The sequence below is a fragment of the Protomyctophum parallelum genome (assembly GCF_964188405.1).
Source record: "Protomyctophum parallelum genome assembly, chromosome: 4".
NCBI lineage: Eukaryota > Metazoa > Chordata > Actinopteri > Myctophiformes > Myctophidae > Protomyctophum > Protomyctophum parallelum.
This window is the reverse complement of record NC_139700.1, coordinates 4332990-4354743: the sequence shown is the minus strand read 5'-3', so window position 1 is coordinate 4354743 and position 21754 is coordinate 4332990. Positions and strand designations below refer to the sequence as shown.

Sequence of the window (21754 nt, the reverse complement as noted above, 5' to 3'; positions counted from 1 at the left end):
ATAACATAACTAACTAAATGCATTTGAAATTAAATAAAAAAGGACTTTTCAGGATTCCAATTCAAAAATAGCAAAAGAAATTATGCAGGATTTCAATTCAAATATAGAAAAGATAGCTGATCTACAAGCTCAAAATGCGTTGCACTGAGATGCGTTTTACGACAGTAATATGCAACAGTACGACAGTAATACGACAGTAATATGCAATGTGGCCCTCTGGAGTGAGTGTGGAAATACAGTGCAGTGGCCCTCGCCATCGTCAAAGTTGCCCACCCATGACCTATAGTTATGTCAGCTGTGTCACCCCGGGGCAGACCAAGGCGCAGTTGGAGGAAACACATCGACTCACTGGCCTTGGAACTTGGAAGTCTCAGGATCCCCCAGGAGGAAGTCACTAAATGTTGCTCTGGAGAGGGAAGACTGGAGCTCTCTGGTGGAGCAGTTGCCCCCCGCGACCCTACTACGGATAAGTGGTTGAAGATGGATGGATGGATGTCATGATAATGATTTGTCACGATCCAAGTTGGCTTTGTTCGATGGAGCGTGTCTTGAGTAGCCTATATAGGCCTAGGCCTACTGTACAGGGTTTCATCATGAGGTCGTCAGAACAGGTCAGCAAGCTGCAAAAGCCATCATGACTACAGGGGAGAATGTAGCCCCAATACGTTCCCTCAGTCCCTACGCTCATTCTGTAGCTCATCTCGGAGCTACAGAATGAGCGTAGGGACTGAGGGAACGTATTGGGGCTAGGTAGGGGAGAATGTTGCCCCCATGAAACGTGTGATTCCCTCTTGCCGACATGTGCCGTTCGACCAATTGGCGGCCACTGTCATTGTAATTCCCGCCACACGTGGTACACGTTTCGCCCTCCCAGCCAATCGGAAGACGCCTGTTATGTGACATTGGAGCAGACACCGACAACGCCCACTTCGGTTTGGGTTGTTGACAACAGACGGAACCTGGAACGGTGAAGTTTGTTGAAGAGGCTGCTTGAGTGCTTCATTCATTATACTGCATTTTTAGTCTGAATTTCCTAATCGTCGCTCCAACGATGGGCTTGAAGAAGTAATCATGGTGGTGAATTCGGTGCATTGGTTTCGTAAAGGACTCCGGCTGCACGATAATCCTGCTTTGCAAGAGGCGCTGAACGGGGCTGACACCGTGCGCTGTGTTTATATCCTGGACCCGTGGTTCGCTGGCTCCGCCAACGTGGGAGTGAACCGATGGAGGTATATGGCAATATTTATTATACAATATTAATGCATAAATAAATAAAAACAAAGTGATTTAATGAGTGTTGAAAGACATATCAGTCATAAGTTGAAGATCATACGTTTCGTCAAGTAAACATTTCCCTTGATATGTAATTTGTGATTAGTTTTTGTTTATTTTTGCCTGTTGGGTTTCTCTAGCTGGTTAACTGCAGGGTTATGTATGTGCAAACCATAAACATTATGTGCAGTGCTACGCTTGGAATTCAGTCAGTCAGGCTTGGGCCTCCCCCCAGTCCCCAGTCTATATGTATGCATTAAGCTAATGGCTATGTTGTGACAGACATGAGCCTATTTTGACTTTATTAGTTGCTGTTGTTGAAATTACCTTTGAAGCAAGTGTTCTGTCCTCATGCAAAAGCGCACGCATGAAATACGGCTTGGTTAAAAGTACAGTTATTTTGGTTATCGGTGATGATTACACTTTAACGGCTATAGAATATTACTGCAAACAATGCAGTAATAATGCAGTTGTCAGCTACAGTAATGCCAGTTTATATAAGTTAAAGTCTATAATTTCATGATCTCGACCTAGCTATTATTCCAACTCAATGGTCATTATTAGCAGCCAGTTTCATTTTTTATCTTGACCTGCTAATTTAGCCATAATGATTAGGCTACAGAATTTAGCTGATAATTAGACAATTTGCGCTGCCAAATCACAGCGTATCATTTTACTTACAGTAGGAGTTGAGTGCCTTTCCCCTATGGCCTATACTGTATGATCCAGGGGTTCTCAAACTAGGAGCATCTGTGGGGACACCCAGGTGTCCATGAGGGGTTCAGGGGGTCCCCAGCAAAATGAACAACAGTTTAATTTCATAATTATTTCACTGGCTAGATAGAAGTCAGCCCATTGAGAAATGTATAAGAAGAATGTCTAAGTATTCAGACCAGATGGTTCCTACTGTATATGATGAATTCCTGTTCTGTTCTTTAATTATATAGAAGTGTCTATTTGTATGTCTCTATGTTTTGATGAATTGAACAATGTGGACCCTGTTGTAAACAAGTGTAACGCTTAATTGGGTCGTCCACTCACAGTTAACAGTGTATTGAGTGTGTGCTTGAAATGTACTGTAATTTTGCAAACTGTTAATAAATATTTCAATCAATCAAAAAAACTCTCTCTAGACAGACAATTCAGACAATTCGGTAGTCTACTACTAAAGTCTTCTATTAAAGTCTTCTAAGGCACAAATCCATTTTAAATGGGGCTTCAGTAGCCTCAGGCTTGGGTTAAGCTCAGGTTACTTTATTTGTACCCATGAGTAAATTTGATTTGCTGCAGAGAAGGCATCCATGTTGACACACATTTTACAATGTCGACGACTCTACACCTAAACAACTACTTTTACAAATACAATTGAACGGAAACACTGATATGATGCAGACTAAAATACAGTGTTGGTTAGTCAATGGAATTAATTGAATTGCTAGTACAGATTGAAACTCAATGTTGTAGGTATAATTTGCATACACATCTAACAACAGCTGTTAGTGCTATACAGAAGAACACATGAAAACATACAGAAAAACGGAGTCTTCACACCGAATCATGCTAATAAAGGTGATTGAGCATAGGTCTTTGTTCGAATCGTAACCTTCTTTAGGTGGTAATGTACTAATACAATCCAATTTATTTATATAGCAATTATAGCACATTTCACAACTAGATGTTTAAAAAGTGCTGTACAGAAAATTAAAAGCTAAATACACTCTATAAGCTAAAACACAGAAAACAACAGCAAGATCACATGCACAGTTAAAAACCAAAACAACAAGAGAGACACATCACTGAAGAATACAAAATGCAGCAGTGTCAGCAGACACAGACAGTGAAACAAAACGTAGAACATAGAAACTCTCAGATGGAATTAAAGCCAAACAAAGACATAACATAGACCACAGAACTCTCGAACAGAATAAAAAGCCAAGGTTCAGAGAGATACTGAGGTGCCAAACTGTTCAGTGAATACATACAGTATTCTATTTTTCAATTGCAATTTTTTTATTTTATATATATACTAGAATTTCCAGAGTTACGTTGCCGCGCACTATGGGAAGAAGGAAATTGCGGGAGTTGACTCCACATGTAGTAACGGATGGGTTATTAGTTATTATTATGTGTCCTTATTAGTGTAGTGTAGTGTAGTCAACACGTTATGGCTCATACACACTGCCCGGTATTTGCTCCGATTATGCTGTCGGGGAGCATTTTTGGCGCTGGCCGACAAAACCCCTGATCTGACGTTAAGCGGTGCCCAAAAGTTATAGATCACAAAGGCTTTGCAGGTAGAGCACATGACATGGCCCTATAAAAAACTATTTTTGCATCTGCCGCTTGAGATGACCTGAGATGACTTGATTGATTGACATAAAAAAGGGCCTGTCAGCTCAAACACACAATGCAATAGTTGTTGTTGCGTACAATCATCAGTAGCAAAGTCAAATACCAAAAATAAAAACCCTACCATTTCCATTTCCCCCCCTCTATTTCCAGTGTTGGGCATCGTTACTTTCTAAAGTAACGTCGTTAGGTTACTGGATTACTGCCCATGAAAATAATCCCTTACCGTTACAGATTACCTTCTGAGAAAAGTAATAAATTAGATTATTTTCCGTTATTTTCCGTTACCCGACAATTAAAACCCATTTTTAATGCTTGCGCAGGTTGTTTACATTGTAGGCTATTAGGCTACTGCCTACCGTCAATGCGCCACATTATTACGGCCCTAATTAACTCTATGGTTAAAAACGAGAATGATACACACCATGAACTGACCATAGACAATATCCCCTTTACAGCTCTCTCTTTATTAACGAATATAATTCGCCACAATCGCCAGTCTATACACGTAGGACTGGACAGAAAGGCTGTTGCGCTGCGCTCCAACCAGCCAACAGCGCACATGATGCCCTCTCCACGGCGCGCACCGTGGCGCATGAACAACACCACCACCACCATCGTGGACCCACGTATGAACTAGATAGTTGGTAGATATTGGTAGCCTATATTGCCGTTACGCATTTCACTTGAATAATGTTGTGTGCGCACGTGCGCGTGCGGAGAAAGACAGTTATTTAATGAAACTCAAGATTATAACGTCCTGTCTCGCTGCCGCGGCGCCGCCGTGCGTGTATAGCCTGTGTGTGTGTGTGGGGCGTGGCGAGGGAGAGAGAGAGGCGTGGCGAGAGAGAGAGAGAGATTGTGGCTTCCAGGCGTGCGTGTGTGTGTGTGTGTGCAAGCCAGGTGTGCGTGTGCGTGTGTGTGCAGGCGTGTGTACTCGGCAGTTGGCTGGCAGGCGAAAATAGCCAAAGCGTTCCGTGTAATCGTAATATGTAGGCACAAACAAACTACAGACAAAGTGCAATGTTGATGGAACTAAGAGATTCGCTGAGAGAGTGATATTTTAAATACAGAGATTTAGAAGGAATAAGCAAAATCGGGAGGCTACAATTCCTCTCCCCTTCCTCGTTTCTCTTCTCCTGCGGTAGATCAGAGTCAGATTCTGAGAGCTAGTGTGGGCCTATTAGAAGACAGGGCAGTGTTGCCAGGTTTGCGAATTGTAAGCGAGTCGTAGTGTGTGTTGAATGGCATTTGAATGGCATTTGTGGGCTTGTGAATGAATTTTCTCACATGTAATTTGTGCTCACTTGCATAGACCTGGCGAATTTAGCGTGGTGAAAGGGCAACAGTGTTCCGGGGGTGTGGGTGCTTCGGGCGATAATGTTTGTAGTAAACAAATGCATTGCCGCCGTGAGTGTGGACGGGAGGCATCTTTGGTGGCACTGCAATGACATTTTTTTGGCGGGTGGTGTCGAGTGTTGGCGTTGGGCGCGATAGGAGGAGATAGGTCCCGGACACTGCGAAGGTAAGTGTGTGTGACGTCACTGCCGTGTGAGTGTGTGTGGGTGTAGTGTGTAAGATGGTGTTGTGGGTGTTGCAATAGCGACGTAGCTGTTGTGGCTTTGGGTTTCTTGCCATGTGTTGGGTACAAGTCCTCTAATATATAATAGATATATATATATATATATATATATATAACACTCAATGTTAGTTTTTGCAAGAAGAAGGTTGAACATACTGTACATATTGGTATTGGTTGATTATTATTTATTATGTTTTTCAGTGATCTGTCTTCATGCAGTTTGATTGATCAATTACATTTCCCCCATGTCACGTGTCTCTCGTCAGATTTCTTTTGGAGTCTCTTGAGGACCTGGATAACAGTCTGAAGAAACTAAACTCCAGACTGTTTGTAGTCAGAGGGCAACCTACCGATGTCTTCCCTGGGCTGTTTAAGGTCAGTGTTACTGTTAATAATTGATCTGTTACCACACCGGGGGCTGCTAACCTGACATTTGTTGCCACGGGTTAAAGCAATTAAGAAAATTAACCTTTAAACATCTCTTTTACAAGGGAGCCCTGTCACAGGCACAGATATGGTCAGCTATAAATCACAAAGGCTAAAACAAATATATGTATCGCTTATAGGGATGTAGCACCCCGACACCTTCTCCCACCCGCATCAAGGGGTTCTATTGTGTTTAAATCGATTCACATTCCAACCTACAGTACATGTCGGCCAGTCTTCATTTGTTAAGCTGCAGTCAGAAAAATAATATATACTGTAACTTGTGAATGGTAACGAAATAAGATCCAAAGCCATATCCTTTTGACAAAAACAGCACAGCGCGGTACGTGCGGTGAGTTTGAAAGGCGAGGACATGCTTATAGGTTACATCTCGAGTGAAAAATTCATAGCCTAAAAATGATCTACTGGGAGCTCAACAATAAATGACACATTGAATGACACAACAGTGTAGGTCTGGGTTGGAGCAGCCTAGTTTAATAAACGATAGTGTCCGAGTTCGTTTTGAGCGACGCATGCAGGCTGTGTTATTTGTAGCAGCCAGGTGTTGCTCGGAGTCAGACGTAAAATGACATTAGAGTTATGTTATGTTGTCATTGTTTATATATAGATAGAGGGGGAAACATTAGGCTACACGTGTATTCATAGGAGCGCATCCATCTAACAAGTTTCGAATATGATTTGAGCAGGTGGAGAGACGCATCTCATTTAAACTCTGTAGCACGGTTCATAGATTATATGATAGGACCAAGTATGTGATGCATCATGATCACCACCACAGATAGACCTACAAACAACATGAGCTAAATGGCACTACCGCATACGTCATGCTACAATATTACTGGGATTCATGGATATTGCTGGTACTGTGTGAAGTAGGGCCCCTGAACATTAAACTTATATTTACTGCTCTGTGCTCATATCCGGTCTATGGCCTGTACTGTAATGTACGGTAATTTGCAAGAACACATGCTGTACATGCACGGACACATTTCACGTTTCTGTATTCTCTAAACCAAGTGGCTAGCAAAATGCAGAGTAGCCTAGCTAGCAAGCCAGAATAAATGCATAACCAAACATCTGTTCTGAACGTTTAACACTTTCAGCGCCCCCTGCTGTTCATTTGAAATGACCGCAGCCAGCCCGCTATATCCCCTATGCCTATAGGATCCAGGTATATGTATATCCCCTATGCCTACATAGACGCCATTCTATTTCCGCCCCCACACAGCCCAATACAACGAGAGGAGGAGCAAACATGTGTTAGGTTTCACAACAAGCGGTAACATGGCTGACGCCATGCGATCAGAAATCAACTATTTTTCGGAGAGCAACAAGCAACAAAGAAACGACAATGAGTGGATCCTTATGGGAGGCGCGCGCATTGATCCTCACGATGGGAAGAGCGTAGGTGCTGTCTAGCAGCCTGGGCAGCACGGAAGGTTAGTGGTGAACTTTGGCTGCTTGGTATTGATATAACCCTTACAGCCCACCATCTGACGGGTATGGCGACCTCCGGGGTTAAATCTTAACCCGTCATCTGACTGGTTGCGAGGAGTTGCGAGGAGTTTTGGTGTCCATCGTGTTAATTGAGCTCCGTATGTCAGTATAACGAACAAGCTTTAGACGTTCGGGGCCAGTCCCAATTTCAGATGATATATGGTCAGCATTGGTCTCGTATGAATGAATATGAATATTATATTGTCCGGATCTAGATCTAGTCAGGAGAATACAATTTACAATTTAGGCATTTAGCAGACGCTCTTAATCCAGAGCGAACAGTGGAATATCTATATAATGAATGACTATGTAACCGATGGGACTGTATTTGTTCTTTAGATAGAAGCTTTTGCCATACTTCAAAATACTCTTTTTACTTCCAGTGACTGGTTACGTGGCACATAGCTATAGCTAACTAGCACTGGATACTTGGCAAATAGCCAGCACCGGGATGCCCCCTACCACACATAAACATGGGCACACTCTGGACCTGGTGATTTCTAGAGGTCTGAACATCACTGTGGAAAGGACTATTGAAAGGCCTGAGCTATCAGACCACTATTTGCTGTGTTTCAATATGACAGTCTCTGATCTAGAGAAAAACATCACTGAATATACTATAAAAAAGCGTTTTTTTAGCTCATCTGCAGCCAACGAGTTCTCTCGTCATCTGGGGCCCCCCCTGTCTGATACTCCCCCAGTGAATGATATGGTTCAATTATTTTATTTTAAACTAGAGTCAGCTCATGACATAGTGGCTCCTTTGAAAACAAAAAAGAAACAGAACACCAGAGTAACACCCTGGATAAATGAGCATACACGTTGCTCTGTAAAGCATTTCATGTCATGAAAGGTGCTATACAAATAAAGTTTTATTATTATTATTATGCGTATACAATAGAGAGCTATGTCTACATGAATGAGACTAGCAGGACAATGCCAAAAGACGCCAACAGCTGCCAGCCAGCAAACTAGTGCTGTGGGAACCAACACACGGGCACGAGGACATCCCACATCAACATAATGTGGATGTACTCAAACATTAACGTATGTGGATGTGCTCAAGAAAGACGTAGGAGCTCAAAGCACCAACGAACCAAATGTATGGAGAACCGGGATGACTGGAAGTGGGGATGCACAAACTAAAGCCTGTACCCCTGGAAGCGACGATGGAGTGCTCGTCTGAGGAAGAGAGAGAGAGAGAGAGAGATTTAGGTGGTCTTTACACGAGAATGGTGTTCATATAAAACGGCAAAATAAAGTATCGTTTGCTTTGGTCCCTTTAGACGAGAACGGTGTTTTCAGGAGGTGAAAACGCAACAAAGTGAAACCACCTCCCAGAGTGGAAATATTTGAGAACACCGTTTTATCCCTTCTCCGTGTAAACAGGCAAAACGGTGAATCTGCAAAACTTATGACATCGTGGCTCACGTTGGCTCACAGCGCATATGTTTATTACATTGATGCAGAGCCATATATTATATAATGGAGTTCCTGAACAAGCCTTCGTTTATGTAGCCTAATGTATTATAAAATAATAACCATCCCGTGGCGCGCTCTGCCAGCATGCATGCTCTGGGCTGCCTGACAGCCTGTCTGTCAACCTCGATGCGTTAGTAGAAAGCAGGCAGCAGGCGACGGCCACAACCACGCTGTATTCTGGAAGCAAAACTCTGATAGGGTTGCGCGAAGGGGTTCTTCTTCTTGTAAGTGGGTGACTGGTCTATTTGGCAGCCCGTTACCGCCACCTAGCCAAATTATAGCGTTTTCATAAAGTGTGCGTTTTCGTGTAAAGGGTCAATAAAAAATGAGAACGCAACGGGACTTTGACGTTTTATCTGGAGATGGTCGCCGTCTAAAAGAGGCACTAGTACTGGTCTGCTGTCAGTCTGAAACCTGTCTCAGCTCGAGCTCTCTTATGGACTCGTTGTTTGAGCATGCATAGTGCCTCAACCTTTTCGAGCAGCAGCCGACATGTGTAATATAACCCTTACAACCCACCATCTGACGGGTATGGCGACCTCCAGGGTTAAATCTTAACCCGTCATCTGACTGGTTGGGAGGAGTTTTGGCGTCCATCGTGTTAATTGAGATCCGTATGTCAGTATAACATTACATTAAGCAATAACAAAACATGGTAATACATCAAATACATAATAAATAGTCATCAAGAATCATACGAACCTAACAGTGGAATATCTATATAATGTTTTGATTTTATGGCTGTATTGTTGTATTGTTCTTTCTGCTTTGGCAATGTAAACGTATGTTTTCTCATGCCAATAAAGCCCTTTGAATTGAATTGAATTGATTGACTATGTGTGGCGGTGGCTCAGGGGTAGAGTGGCTGGATGGCAACCGCAAGGTTGCCAGTTCGAACCCAGGCTCCCCCAGAGTTAGTGTTGAAGTGTCCTCGAGCAAGACACTGAACCCCTAATTGCTCCTGATGTGCTGGTTGGTTCCTTGCATGGTTTCCACCGCCATTGGTGTATGAATGTAAAGCAAAGTAAAGTTCTTTGTTTACCCAGGGAAGTGGACTAAGCTCGAGATGCTTGTTTACAGCCACACCCTGCTCATAGAACATTTCCATTTCATGGTAGGGGTTCAATGCTCAAGGGCACTTCAGCGGAGGTAATTTTTACGTGCCGGTCCAGGGATTCGAACTGGCAACCTTCCGGTATCAAGACCACTCCGCAAACCGTTCGGCCACCGCTGCCTCATTGTGTGTTAGTGGGTGAATGTAATGCACAATCTACGTAAAGCGCCTTGGATTTTTTGGGTGGTCCGCAAAGTAAATGGTAAATGACGAAAATGTCGGTAATTTCGGCGTGCACCCATATTTTGGTGTATGCACGGTTGATAAAGAGGGCCAGAGAATGATGAGAAAGAATTCCATAAAAGCGAGTATTCTTGTGCTGGTTAAATACTATGTCCTCCGTCCTCTTTTTAATCACCATCAACTGTACACAGACTAGGGATGCCACCGATTAATCGATTTTCCGATTAATCGTCGGAGGCTCCGAAATCATAATCGTTTTCTTTTTTTTTAATAGACAAAATATAGGGTAATAAGTAAGGCTGCATGATATATCGAACAGGTACCTTCATCAGAGTGGAAAATATAAGTATAAATCAAGCTGCCCCTCTCTCTTAACAGACACAGTTAACGATCGCTTGTGCCTGCCAGACAGCCAATCAGATGAAATGAAGGCAGTTGTAGAGTAGAGTGTAGACTAGTGAACGTTTTCTGTTTATATCAAGTACTTCATACCAGCCCCTTATGAAACTACTTCTCCCCAAATCCAAATTGATTTCATTTTCCATCCTGAATGGCAGTAACTTGAGAACTGAGAAGGTCTCCACAAAGGTTTACTCATCAAAACTCATTATAAAACTGTAACCGCAAAGTTGAATACCCCTGGTCTACATGAATGAGACTAGCAGGACAATGCCAAAGACGCCAACAGCTGCCAGCCAGCAAACTAGGGCTGTGGGAACCAACACACGGGCACGAGGACATCCCACATTAACATATATGGATGTACTCAAACATTAACGTATGTGGATGTGCTCAAGAAAGACGTAGGAGCTCAAAGCACCAACGAACCAAATGTATGGAGAACCGGGGAGTGGGGATGCACACGCAGGCAAACTAAAGCCTGTACCTCTAGTCTGTACTGGTCTGTTGTCAGTCTGAAACCTGTGTCTCAGCTCGAGCTCTCTTATGGACTCAGACAAATGGCTCCATACTGTACATGCAAGTTGTTTGAGCCTGCATAGTGCCTCTAGTGCCTACTGTTACTAATGGGTTGTGGGAATTGGCACAGCCTCACTTTGTGAGGTCATTCATGACAGTGGGAGTGTCACGTGCACGCTGTGCTGCTGTTGTACCTGACCTTCCAGAATCACAAGGCTGAACATCCTCCACTTTATTAAGCAAAACAGTGCTGTACTACTGCCGACCTCTTTCACACCATGATAATAATAGACACTGACTGTATTTATTTGTTTCACATAGCTGAGCTGGTTACACAGCTCTCTCTCTCTCTCTCTCTCTCTCTCTCTGACGTTATATATGATCTTGTTTGAGGCTGATGTTTATCACAATGCATGGTGGTGGAGTCAGTACTGTTGATGCCGACATATAAAAAACGGGCTAACCCAGCACAAGAATACTCGCTTTTTATGGAATTCTTTCTCATCATTCTCTGTGTCTGTGTTAGGGATGCCAGAAAGTGACCATCAGCCAAATCGAATAATCGACAGCTTATTGATTTTAAATCAATATCAGATAATACTTTTAAGATTTTATATGATGCACATGCCATGGTCACATAACCATTATAATTGTTGAGTGCATGCTTTGATGGTTACAGTTTTATAATCAGTTTTGATGAGTAAACCTTTGTGGAGACCTTCTCAGTTCTCATTGTATGCTAGTTACTGCCATTCAGGATGGAAAATGAAATCAATTTGGATTTGGGGAGAAGTAGTTTCATAAGGGGCTGGTATGAAGTACTTGATATAAACAGAAAACGTTCACTAGTCTACACTCTACTCTACAACTGCCTTCATTTCATCTGATTGGCTGTCTGACAGGCACAAGCGATCGTTAACTGTGTCTGTTAGAGAGAGGGGCAGCTTGATTTATACTTATATTTTCCACTCTGATGAAGGTACCTGTTCGATATATCATGCAGCCTTACTTATTACCCTATATTTTGGCTATTAAAAAAAAAAAAAACGATTATGAAATATTAAAATTTCGGAGCCTCCGACGATTAATCGGAAAATCGATTAATCGGTGGCATCCCTAGTCTGTGTACAGTTGATGGTGATTAAAAAGAGGACGGAGGACATAGTATTTAACCAGCACAAGAATACTCGCTTTTATGGAATTCTTTCTCATCATTCTCTGGCCCTCTTTATCAACCGTGCGTACACCAAAATATGGGTGCACGCCGAAATTACCGACATTTTCGGCATTTACCATTTCCGCCAAAGCTTGAAATTGAACTTGAGTAGGACAAAAAGTCACGTCTGGTCGGGAGCTGTCGTATGCTTTGTCCTCGGCTGTTTTTCTGTCGTACACTAGGGAAGCAGCATTGTCTGAACTGCTGACACGCTGTCACAGGCATCTAAGCATATGTTTTCACTCCTAAAATGTTAATATAAAACTATGTATATACATGTAAAAAAAGAAAAAGAGATTTCCAACTTTACAAGTAATTAAATTCGCGCAATTAAAAACAATATAACATGTTTACAATGTTTTAGTTTGTGCTTAATCTAACAGTGCTTTACTGGCCTTGTTATGCGAGCGCACTTGTGAGATGATTTGGGAGCACATGCGGCATGACATCAGATGCCTATATCACTGTACTGTCTGTGATATTATAAAAAAAAGGCATAAATGGACTGCACGGATTTATTTCCAAGTGACAATGAAAAGCATACAGCTTGCCTATTTGCAATTGTAGCAGGCTATATGCTACAGTCTCACGCCTTCGCCGTGCACTGCGCACAAATGGGTAAAATTAATATAGGCCAGCCTACAAACGTATTCCATTCATGGGGATGCGATGTCGATGTAGGTGCGTGCATGACAGCAAGGCAAGCGAGGTGAGAGGGAAACAGACAGGGTAGGCCTACAACTTTATTTAATTCATGCAGGTGTTCGTTCTTTATTTATTTAACACACCACACCACAACACACTTGGGCTTGCAAGTTGCGTGTGTGTGCGTGTGCGTCTGTGTGTGTGTATGAGAGAGGGGGGTGAGGCGGGCAGCAAGGCACGGGAGAATTTTCTTTCCCCCTGTAACCATGGTTTCCAGGTCGTATAGAGCACCGAAGTCCTGACGTAACTCGCTCATCCCTTCGATTCCCCTGTTTCGCGGAAGTAATTTCTCTATGGAGAATAACATGGGGTGATCTTAATATCGTCTACTATAAGCGTTGTGGTCCAAAAATAAACAAGCTGTCTCTGCGTTATTGTCAGGGAGGTGTCTCTGTATCGTTTGCAACAGTCAGTCACTCATATATGATACAGTCTGCTTCTAGCGAAAATGTAACTAATTCAGTAGCATTAGCGTTTTCTCTCAGTCAGTTGATTCTTCATATCCATACATGTATGAGTGAAGCGGCTGGGATGACATGTTTATTTTTCAAACAGAGTTCTTATATGAGGCGATCTAAAATCCCCCTATGGGGATTATAATGCAAATAAAAAATACATGAACCTGGGGACTGACTAACCTGACGCTGCCAGATCCAAGAAGCTTGCTACACAAATTTGTTTCACAGCTTATTGGGAACTGGGACCTCGGAAGCAAATTCGATGACGGGGCTGTTCCTTTTTTTCAAGATACAGTACTTGGTAGATGATTGGATGGGACCGTCTGTCTATCACCGTGTGGGCGTGCAAACACAACCAATCATATTGACGTGTCTATATAGCTTCACATCCGGTTTCGCACATATCCCGCCCTTAGCTCACGCTGATTGGTTAGACCACGGAGCGGTTCGGTGTTAGCTGAACTCCCTGAGAGATCCCAGATGGTTGCTGTGTTGGGGAACATGGTTACCCAATACCGCCCCCATCTGGCAAAGTCAGGTTAGGGACTGACGCCCTCTACCAATATTAACGTCAGACTTCGGTGCCAGATAGATTTCAGCCGTCACATTTATTAACGTCAGAACGAAATTAAGGAAGGATCAGCTGTTTGCGATCACTTTATAAATGCCGTGGCAACGTGGGTGTACTACGAAACCCACACTCGAATTTGGGGCAGATTTGACAATCGATTGATAAATGAGGGCCTTCTCTGTGTCTGTGTACAGTTGACGGTGATTAAAAAGAGGACAGAGGACATATTATTTACTTGCCGGTTAGATCTACAGTAGCTGTCATTATCAGAATGAGAATTTGCTTTTTATTATCGTGTCACAGGTTTACGGGTGTAAAGAAGTGGATGATTTTTCTTTTTCCGAGAGTGCTACATTTGTAGTTTTCTTGAGTCAAACTTGAATATTGTCAGCAACATATTGCTGGTACACCACAATGACCACATTCATGGTGTGGATGGCGATGGCTTTAGGATAGAAGCTGTGCAGGTGTCAGTGTTGACACTTGATAGCTTTTTACAGTATTATTCTCCTTGACATTCCTCTCTGTATTGTCCCTGCAATTGTCACAAAGCGACTAGAAAAACCTCAGGCCCTCTCTGTGGTCAAAATATTTGAAAATATTTGTTTGTTTTCTCCTGCCTAAAATAATGGATAATATTTGGTCCGTGGATACAATCTTTGATCATACTCAATAAATAATATGGACAAACATAATGTACAGTACCTGACCATATTTGTACACATCTGTCAATTTGTGTCAAAAGGATAAAACACAATAAAAGCCTGAGAGCTTATTTAGATTTTTGTCATTTGAGCGTTCTGATAAGTGGTTGTAGGCAGCCATAATCTAAATCTTCAAATCAACTCAATCAACACAAAGCCTACAACCATAGCTTACAACCTCAGCCTGATGACCTAAAAGTCTAATATCTCCCCCCGAGCTACAGGGAATTCCCTTTGTCTTAAGATGTTGGCTTTCCAATCCAGGGTGTTGCGCACACACGGGCACGCACGTTGCACACACGCATGCATAAGCACACACTGGTGCGGCGGTGCCCATACATGCAATCGAGTCATCTCATTTCTCAACTGGAAAATCCAGAGCTCAACTAGTGCCTTCTGGGCACAGGTCTCCACCAGGATAGGAATGTAGGACATTGCAGCTTGCCTTCATCTGGTGGTTGGATAAAAGGGCAACAAAAGTAAATTATCCACAGATCCGTGCAGTTAGAGGTAAAAACACTTTTCGGCCAGTTATAGCGCCACCTTGAGGCTGAGTTGAAATTGTTCATGTGGCATTTCGTCCTCGGCCTAGTGGGAATGTGCGTGCACAATTTCACGGAAATCACGCAATGTGTTCATGATTTGCAGCATTTTGTTTGAAACTGAGCACTCCTGTGAACTTTGGAAGCCAATCTTAACCAATCAGGATGGAGTCTGAGAAATCTGAAAGACCGGTTTCGTTGAATGGCTCTAGAGAGACTGTGTACCAATTTGCGCGATGTTTGGACAAAATCTGTAGGTGTACTGTGCAAAAACCTGTTTTGCACAAAGCGGCCTCCTGGTGGCGCTATAACAGGCCGTTCTGGAAAGTTTGGGGCAGAGGTTCATCGTTGGCATCCAGGGAGTGTGTGTGCAAAATTTGGCATCGACCGGGTTAACGGTGGCCGAGATTAGCTGCTCACGGACGGACACACGGACGGACACACGGACGGACGGACGGACGGACGACGGAGTGCAAAACATACTCTCCCCCCATGCCTTCGGCCTGGTGGAGACAACAATGTGTCCACTCTGTCATCAATTTACAATTTAGGCATTTAGCAGATGCCAATGTCATGCCAATGATCAAACTACTTTATCTCCACACTACTATTATCATCACCAGAGCACCTACAGTACTGTCAGCTCACACCTTGGGCATTGAAGGCACGGATATTTTTGCAGATTGCAGACAATGCGGAGCAAGGGGAGCTCTCGCTGTTGTTCACGCTATGTCCCTCCCGTTTTAAACTCACCAGAGAATTGTTTGCATTCGCACAAATAATGGCAGTTATATTTTGAGGTCACACAGATTAGATTTCCTGATCATCTGCAAACAAAGATTTCGCTATTTCCGTCTCTTGTGTGCTGGGCTGGCTATGTGGATTGCACATACTGTAGCTTCAGGAAAGAATCTGTGCATGTGACAGTATTGACACCGATATTCTTTTATATTCTACGTGACAGTGAGTGTCAGTGACACCCTTGTATTGTCTCAGCAATGGATACAGAGAACACAGTAAGGGCCTCCCCAGGCCCTCAATGCCCTCAATATATTGTAAAATACTTGTGTGTGTGCACTTACTGCACTATGAGTGAATGAATTTTATTTGTATAGCACCTTTCCAAACATATAGTTACAAAGTGCTTTACAGACAGGTTATAAAACAGTAATCATAAAAACGTCAAAACAACAAAGCGTCAAAACATCAGAGACAATAAAACATGAAGAAAAGAACGGGTCAATAAAACAATTAAAAACAATATTACGAAAAACACTTGGCATACAGATGTGTTTTTAAAAGCGTTTTAAAAGAAGGCACTGATTCTGCTAATCTAAGAGCCAGAGGCAGGGAGTTCCAGAGCAAAGGTGCCCGAGCCGCAAAGGCCCGGCCACCCCGAGTGACCAGACGCGTTGCAGGAGGAACTAGGAGGGCCCTGTCCGATGATCTAAGGCAGCGCACAAGGTTATGGGGTAGCTGCAAATCTCTTATATAAATGGGAGCTAGACCATGAGCTTTAAAAGTAATCAATAATCAATTCTGTAGCTCACGGGAGCCAGTGAAGACTAGCTAAAATCGGCGTGATATGTTCACGTTTTCTCGTGTTGGTGAGAAGGCGAGCCGCAGAGTTCTGACCCATCTGGAGGCGAGATATGTTTATTTTGCTCATACCAGAGTATATTGAGTTACAGTAATCCAGTCGTGAAGATATGAACGCATGTATGACGGTTTCCAGGTCTGCATATGACAAAAAAGGTTTAATTTTAGCGATATTTTCCTGATTTGACGGTTGGTAACATGACTGGACTACTTTGGTGATTTGGGTGTTGAAAGAAATATCCGGAACAGGTTCAGAATGAAATGAGTGGGTTGAGTTTGGGGGGCAAATATGATTATTTCTGGATTTGGATTAATTTAATTGCTAGCCAGAATAGCCAGTAAGTTGTTTTCTACAACTTAATATGATTTTAGAAAATGTTTTTCTCATTGTGTAAATTGTATACAAACAGCTTTTCAGAAAATGGCCAAAAGAAGTAAGATTTTCTTTGGTTTGTTTGGTTGCAGACTCATGAGATATTGTGTCTTCTGATGCAGGTGTCTTACTACTGTAACTGTACCAGTCCTCTAATAAATTCCCCCTCTCTTTTTCTCTTGTTTTTCTGTGTCTCCTCTGTCTCGGCTTCTGTTCAGGAGTGGAAGGTGACCAGGCTAACGTTTGAGTATGACCCAGAGCCTTATGGGAAGGAAAGGGATGGGGCCATTATTAAGATGGCCAATGAGTTTGGTGTGGAGACCATGGTCAGAAACTGTCACACTCTCTACAACCTGGACAGGTTTGATATATTTCCGATGCCCACACATTACACACAAAACAATTAGGTTTGTTGAAAACCAAACCAAAAACTGAAGTGGGATCACTTTGATATGTTCGGATCAACAAATCAAAACTAAGCTGGATAATCTTAAAAGAATATATATCTAAATCCCCAAAAATATAATAAATAAGTTTGGGATCAGTTTGAGCCTTACCTTATGTTAAAATGCCTGGTAATGTTTGTAAAGGAAAAAAAAACTAAAACATTTGTAGCCTGGCCCTGGTTGATTTTTTTTGTCACATTTGCAGCGGCCTCTTGCCTACCCCTCAGAACAGTATATTCAACCAAATCAATGAGATCATATCATTTTCTCAAAGCGTATTTCAAAAAGAAATGTAATTTTGTTCAACTTAAAATTATCTTCAACAAAAATAGGCTCAACATTCATCATCCACCATGTCACCCTCTGCTATGATGATCTGATAAAAAGCTTCACACACAGGGGTGCACATAACGTTTTAGGGCTAGTTCTCAGGGGAGCACCTGGAGATGTTGCTTGGTACTGTACGCACTGCTGGCGGAAGTCTCTACTCTACCACAACGTTACTTTAGCCGGGATGCACACACAAATTGGACACCAACGAAGGGACCGACATGCGTAAACAACAGTGGGACATGTGCTGCTTCGTGCATGTGGTTAGGGTTATGTTAGGGTTTGACTTAAGTTGACGGTACCCGAGAGTTTAACCCATTCTGACCTGAGATCAGATTCATACGAGGTTTCCACTGGACACACACTGGTCTGATCAACCCATTCTGACCTGAGATCAGATTCATACGAGGTTTCCACTGGACACACACTGGTCTGATCAACCCATTCTGACCTGAGATCAGATTCTAAAAAAATGTCAGTCGTTCTTCGATTTAAAAAAAATAGCAGACCTACAAGCTCGTAGCGCGCCACTCGGTGGCGCGCTATGAGCTTGTAGATCTGCTATTTTTCAATAGCTAAAGCATAACATGATGCTGACACCAAAATGGGTTCCCGTTCAGAATGGGTTAACCAGCATGAGATGGATAAAATGAACTATCACCTAATGCCCGGGAGGTTCCATGTGTGTACATTGTTTTAAGTCACACGTGTGTGTTTTTCATATCATAACTTTGGCTAAAATCTTGTGTTTAATCCACACGGGTTCTCGTTTAATCGGTTAGACTAGAGCTTCGAACGGCGTCAGTAATGATTCATTACAACTTGTCACGGCAGCTTGGTTATACAACTGAAATGGAATTCCTCTTCCTCTTCAAAATAAGAACCATCGTTAGTCGACGCTAGTTTAGTTTTACTTACCGGAAGTGTACATATATAGACATTTGACGTACGTGACACCAGACACCCTGGTTCATACAGTATGCAGGACAAAAATGAGGACGTGTGCCTCCAAAGTGGTGGCAGTTGCAGCAGTTGTAGTCTTAAACCAGATTAACAATGCACCTGATATCAAGGCCAAAGTGAAAACACAGCCTGGAGGTGGGGAACAATACCTGGCATGATTCTCGTGTTCTCTCAGCCTGTGTATCAGAGTCTCAATCAGTAGTCACCTGCGATGTATCAAATGACTAGATTTGTGGTTGGGTTTTGTTGGGCCACATTCACACGTACCAAACACCAATCAAGCAAATGTTTGGTCGTTTTTTTTGGGGCCACCACAATGCTTTTCTAATGGGAGTCACATGGTTTGAGCAAACATTTGTGTTTGATCACTGATTGCTGATTGCTCCCCCCCTCATCAAACAGAAATGTTTTGGTCAACCCATGTGACTCCCATTGAAAATGAATTGGAGCAGCAATCAAACGGCAATCAGACATCGCACACGGACCGAACATTTGTTGTGTAGGTGTGTACGAAGCCTCACTGAGTGAGAATGAGTAACAAGTAGCCTTGCCGAGCCATGAGGCCCATAGGGGCAGGAGCCTATCTCCTGTATCTGTAGCGTGAGGCAGCTTGATGTACAAGTACACCCCCTGGACATGACGCTAGTATGTCGCAGGGACTTACCCCCCAATCCAACCCTTGATGCTGAGTGTCAAGCAGGGAGGCACTGGGTCCCATTTTTACAGTCTTTGGTATGACCCGGCCGGGGATCGAACCCCCGACCTCCCAGTCTCAGGGCGGACACTCTAACCACAAGGCCACTGGGCTGGTCCGAGAATGAGTAACACCCAGACATAAATGTATAACAATCAATGGATGGACATGGAAAGTTTTAAACTACTGCACCACGACCCCATTTGAAAGCCATACTAAAAAAGACATTAATTTACTAGCCAAGGCTTCCTTGAAAATCTGCTGAAAATCTTAATCTACTTAATCAAGTTCACCACACATTGATTGCAGGAGTCTAAATTAAGCATAATTCCGGATAAGGTTTTGATTGTGGTTGCAATGCAGACTCAATTTGTTGCTGTGTGTATCAGTGGGTAAAGTGTTTGATTGTTACCAGTGCACCGGCATTGAGCAAATCATACTACAATATGCATCCATTCCATTCTATTCTCTGATCAGGAGAGACATGCTGCTATGTTGGTGCACAGCACCCATACTTGGTGCAACCAAGTATAAGCAACACATTCAGGCCCCCAAGCTGGGATCAAGCTGGGGGCATTGTGGTTCACACACTAATTAATGCCACCAGCAGAAGTTATTTTCGTTGGACTGTTCTTAATCACATTTTAGACATTTTGCTGACAGTTCATGGCATATTATGAAACCAGTCCTGCTTTGTGTACTCAAGTGACTTCTCTTGGAGAAATGAAATAAACATGTTGAAACAAAGCAAGAGTTTCTGCAGCACATCAAACAGTGACATCAAGTGGTCACCCCTCGCTACTACAGATCACACTCCCAGACATGTGCTGTGTGTGTGTGTGTGTGTGTGTGTGTGTGTGTGTGTGTGTGTGTGTGTGTGTGTGTGTGTGTGTGTGTGTGTGTGTGTGTGTGTGTGTGTGTGTGTGTGTGTGTGTGTGTGTGTGTGTGTGTGTGTGTGTGTGTGTGTGTGTGTGTGTGTGTAGGAGCTTAGTTGTGTTATGTGTATGTGAGAGAGTCAGAGAGGGGAGAGAGGAGAGATGAGGCCTCATCTGTTAGGTGTTTGTGTTTGGAGGGAGGGCTGTGTGGGGATTGACATGTGAGGCTGTCCATGCGTGCTCTGTGAGTACACTGACTGGCTGAACTTCACCTGCGATAAAGTGACCAATAGGAACCTAACCGCTCCTGCGATGCACCAATAGGGATTCTGAAACGACTTACGTATAGAAATGTGTTGTATAAGATGGAGAAACTGACAGACACTGTCAGCTGATATATTGCCCCAAACAATATTATCCATAACATCTCATAACTGCAATTGTATTTATTATTTTGGGCAACCTCCACTGTAAATTTTCACATTTTCAAACACGTTCACCTATCTCACTTTTTGATGTAAACTTCAGGTTTTATCTTTTTGACTTTCATTTCACTCCCAACAAAAAACATATTTCATCTTAATTCCCATATGCATAAGCAGTGCTCAAAACACTGCATTCCTGTCATTTAATTTAATTTAATTTAAAGTGAAAATGTGTTAATTCTTTGCACAGAATGGTAATAATATTGAAGCACTTGACAGTTTCTCTTCAGTGTCAAAATTGTAGTTGATGGGTTTAATCTCTGGAAATGGAGATCACACAAAGAAAAGATGTTGTAGAGTATGGAACCTGATAAAAAGTTGTTTTAACTCAAAGTCAAAAAATATATTAACAAAAGAATAAGACTCAGCAGAGATACGGTGTGTTTAAATAATAAAAATGGTTCATTCCATTCAGAGAGAAAAGATACAAGGTTACAGAATGCAGGCAGATAGCTATTATAATAACAATCTTTATTGAGGATATTCATCTTCACAGTCTGTTCCAAACACCCACAACAAAACAACACATTGCACAGAAAAACATATCACCAAGACAATACAAAACAATGAGGTCCTCACTGTACACAGTACAATTTCTCCTGGATGGTACAAAGGTTTCTCTAACAAACAGTGAATAATGATAGGCTCTTCATGGCAGAGAAGATGACATGATGGTGCCAGTTTATCGGATGACACAGGATGATGTGCCTGATGAATAGGCATATTATCTCTTGACCGGCAGTCGTCAAGTCTGTGTTATAGTGTGGCCAAGTTTGAGTTATTGTTGGGTTCCTCTTAATGACCATGTAGGCAGGAGGACATTATGTGCTCCTTCAGTAAAACACAAACCCTGACTTCTAGAGGAAAGGGCGAGAGCTGACACTAGGATGAGTTAAACGGTACAAAAAAACATACATGATTTGGGGCTTATGCAGAATTGTTACAAATA

The 21754-nt window shown here is 42.6% G+C and overlaps 1 protein-coding gene across 1 annotated transcript in view; it reads left to right on the top strand.

The window, feature by feature from the left end:
- Positions 1 to 967: 967 nt before the first annotated feature.
- The window catches only part of cry2 (cryptochrome circadian regulator 2), a 36084-nt gene continuing 15297 nt past the window's right edge, over positions 968 to 21754 (top strand). The window contains exons 1-3 of the mRNA XM_083763910.1: positions 968 to 1229; positions 5470 to 5578; positions 17231 to 17373. Of these exons, the coding sequence (XP_083620036.1) occupies positions 1072 to 1229; positions 5470 to 5578; positions 17231 to 17373 (410 nt within the window). The 5' untranslated portion in view covers positions 968 to 1071. The remainder of the gene's footprint in view (positions 1230 to 5469; positions 5579 to 17230; positions 17374 to 21754) is intronic.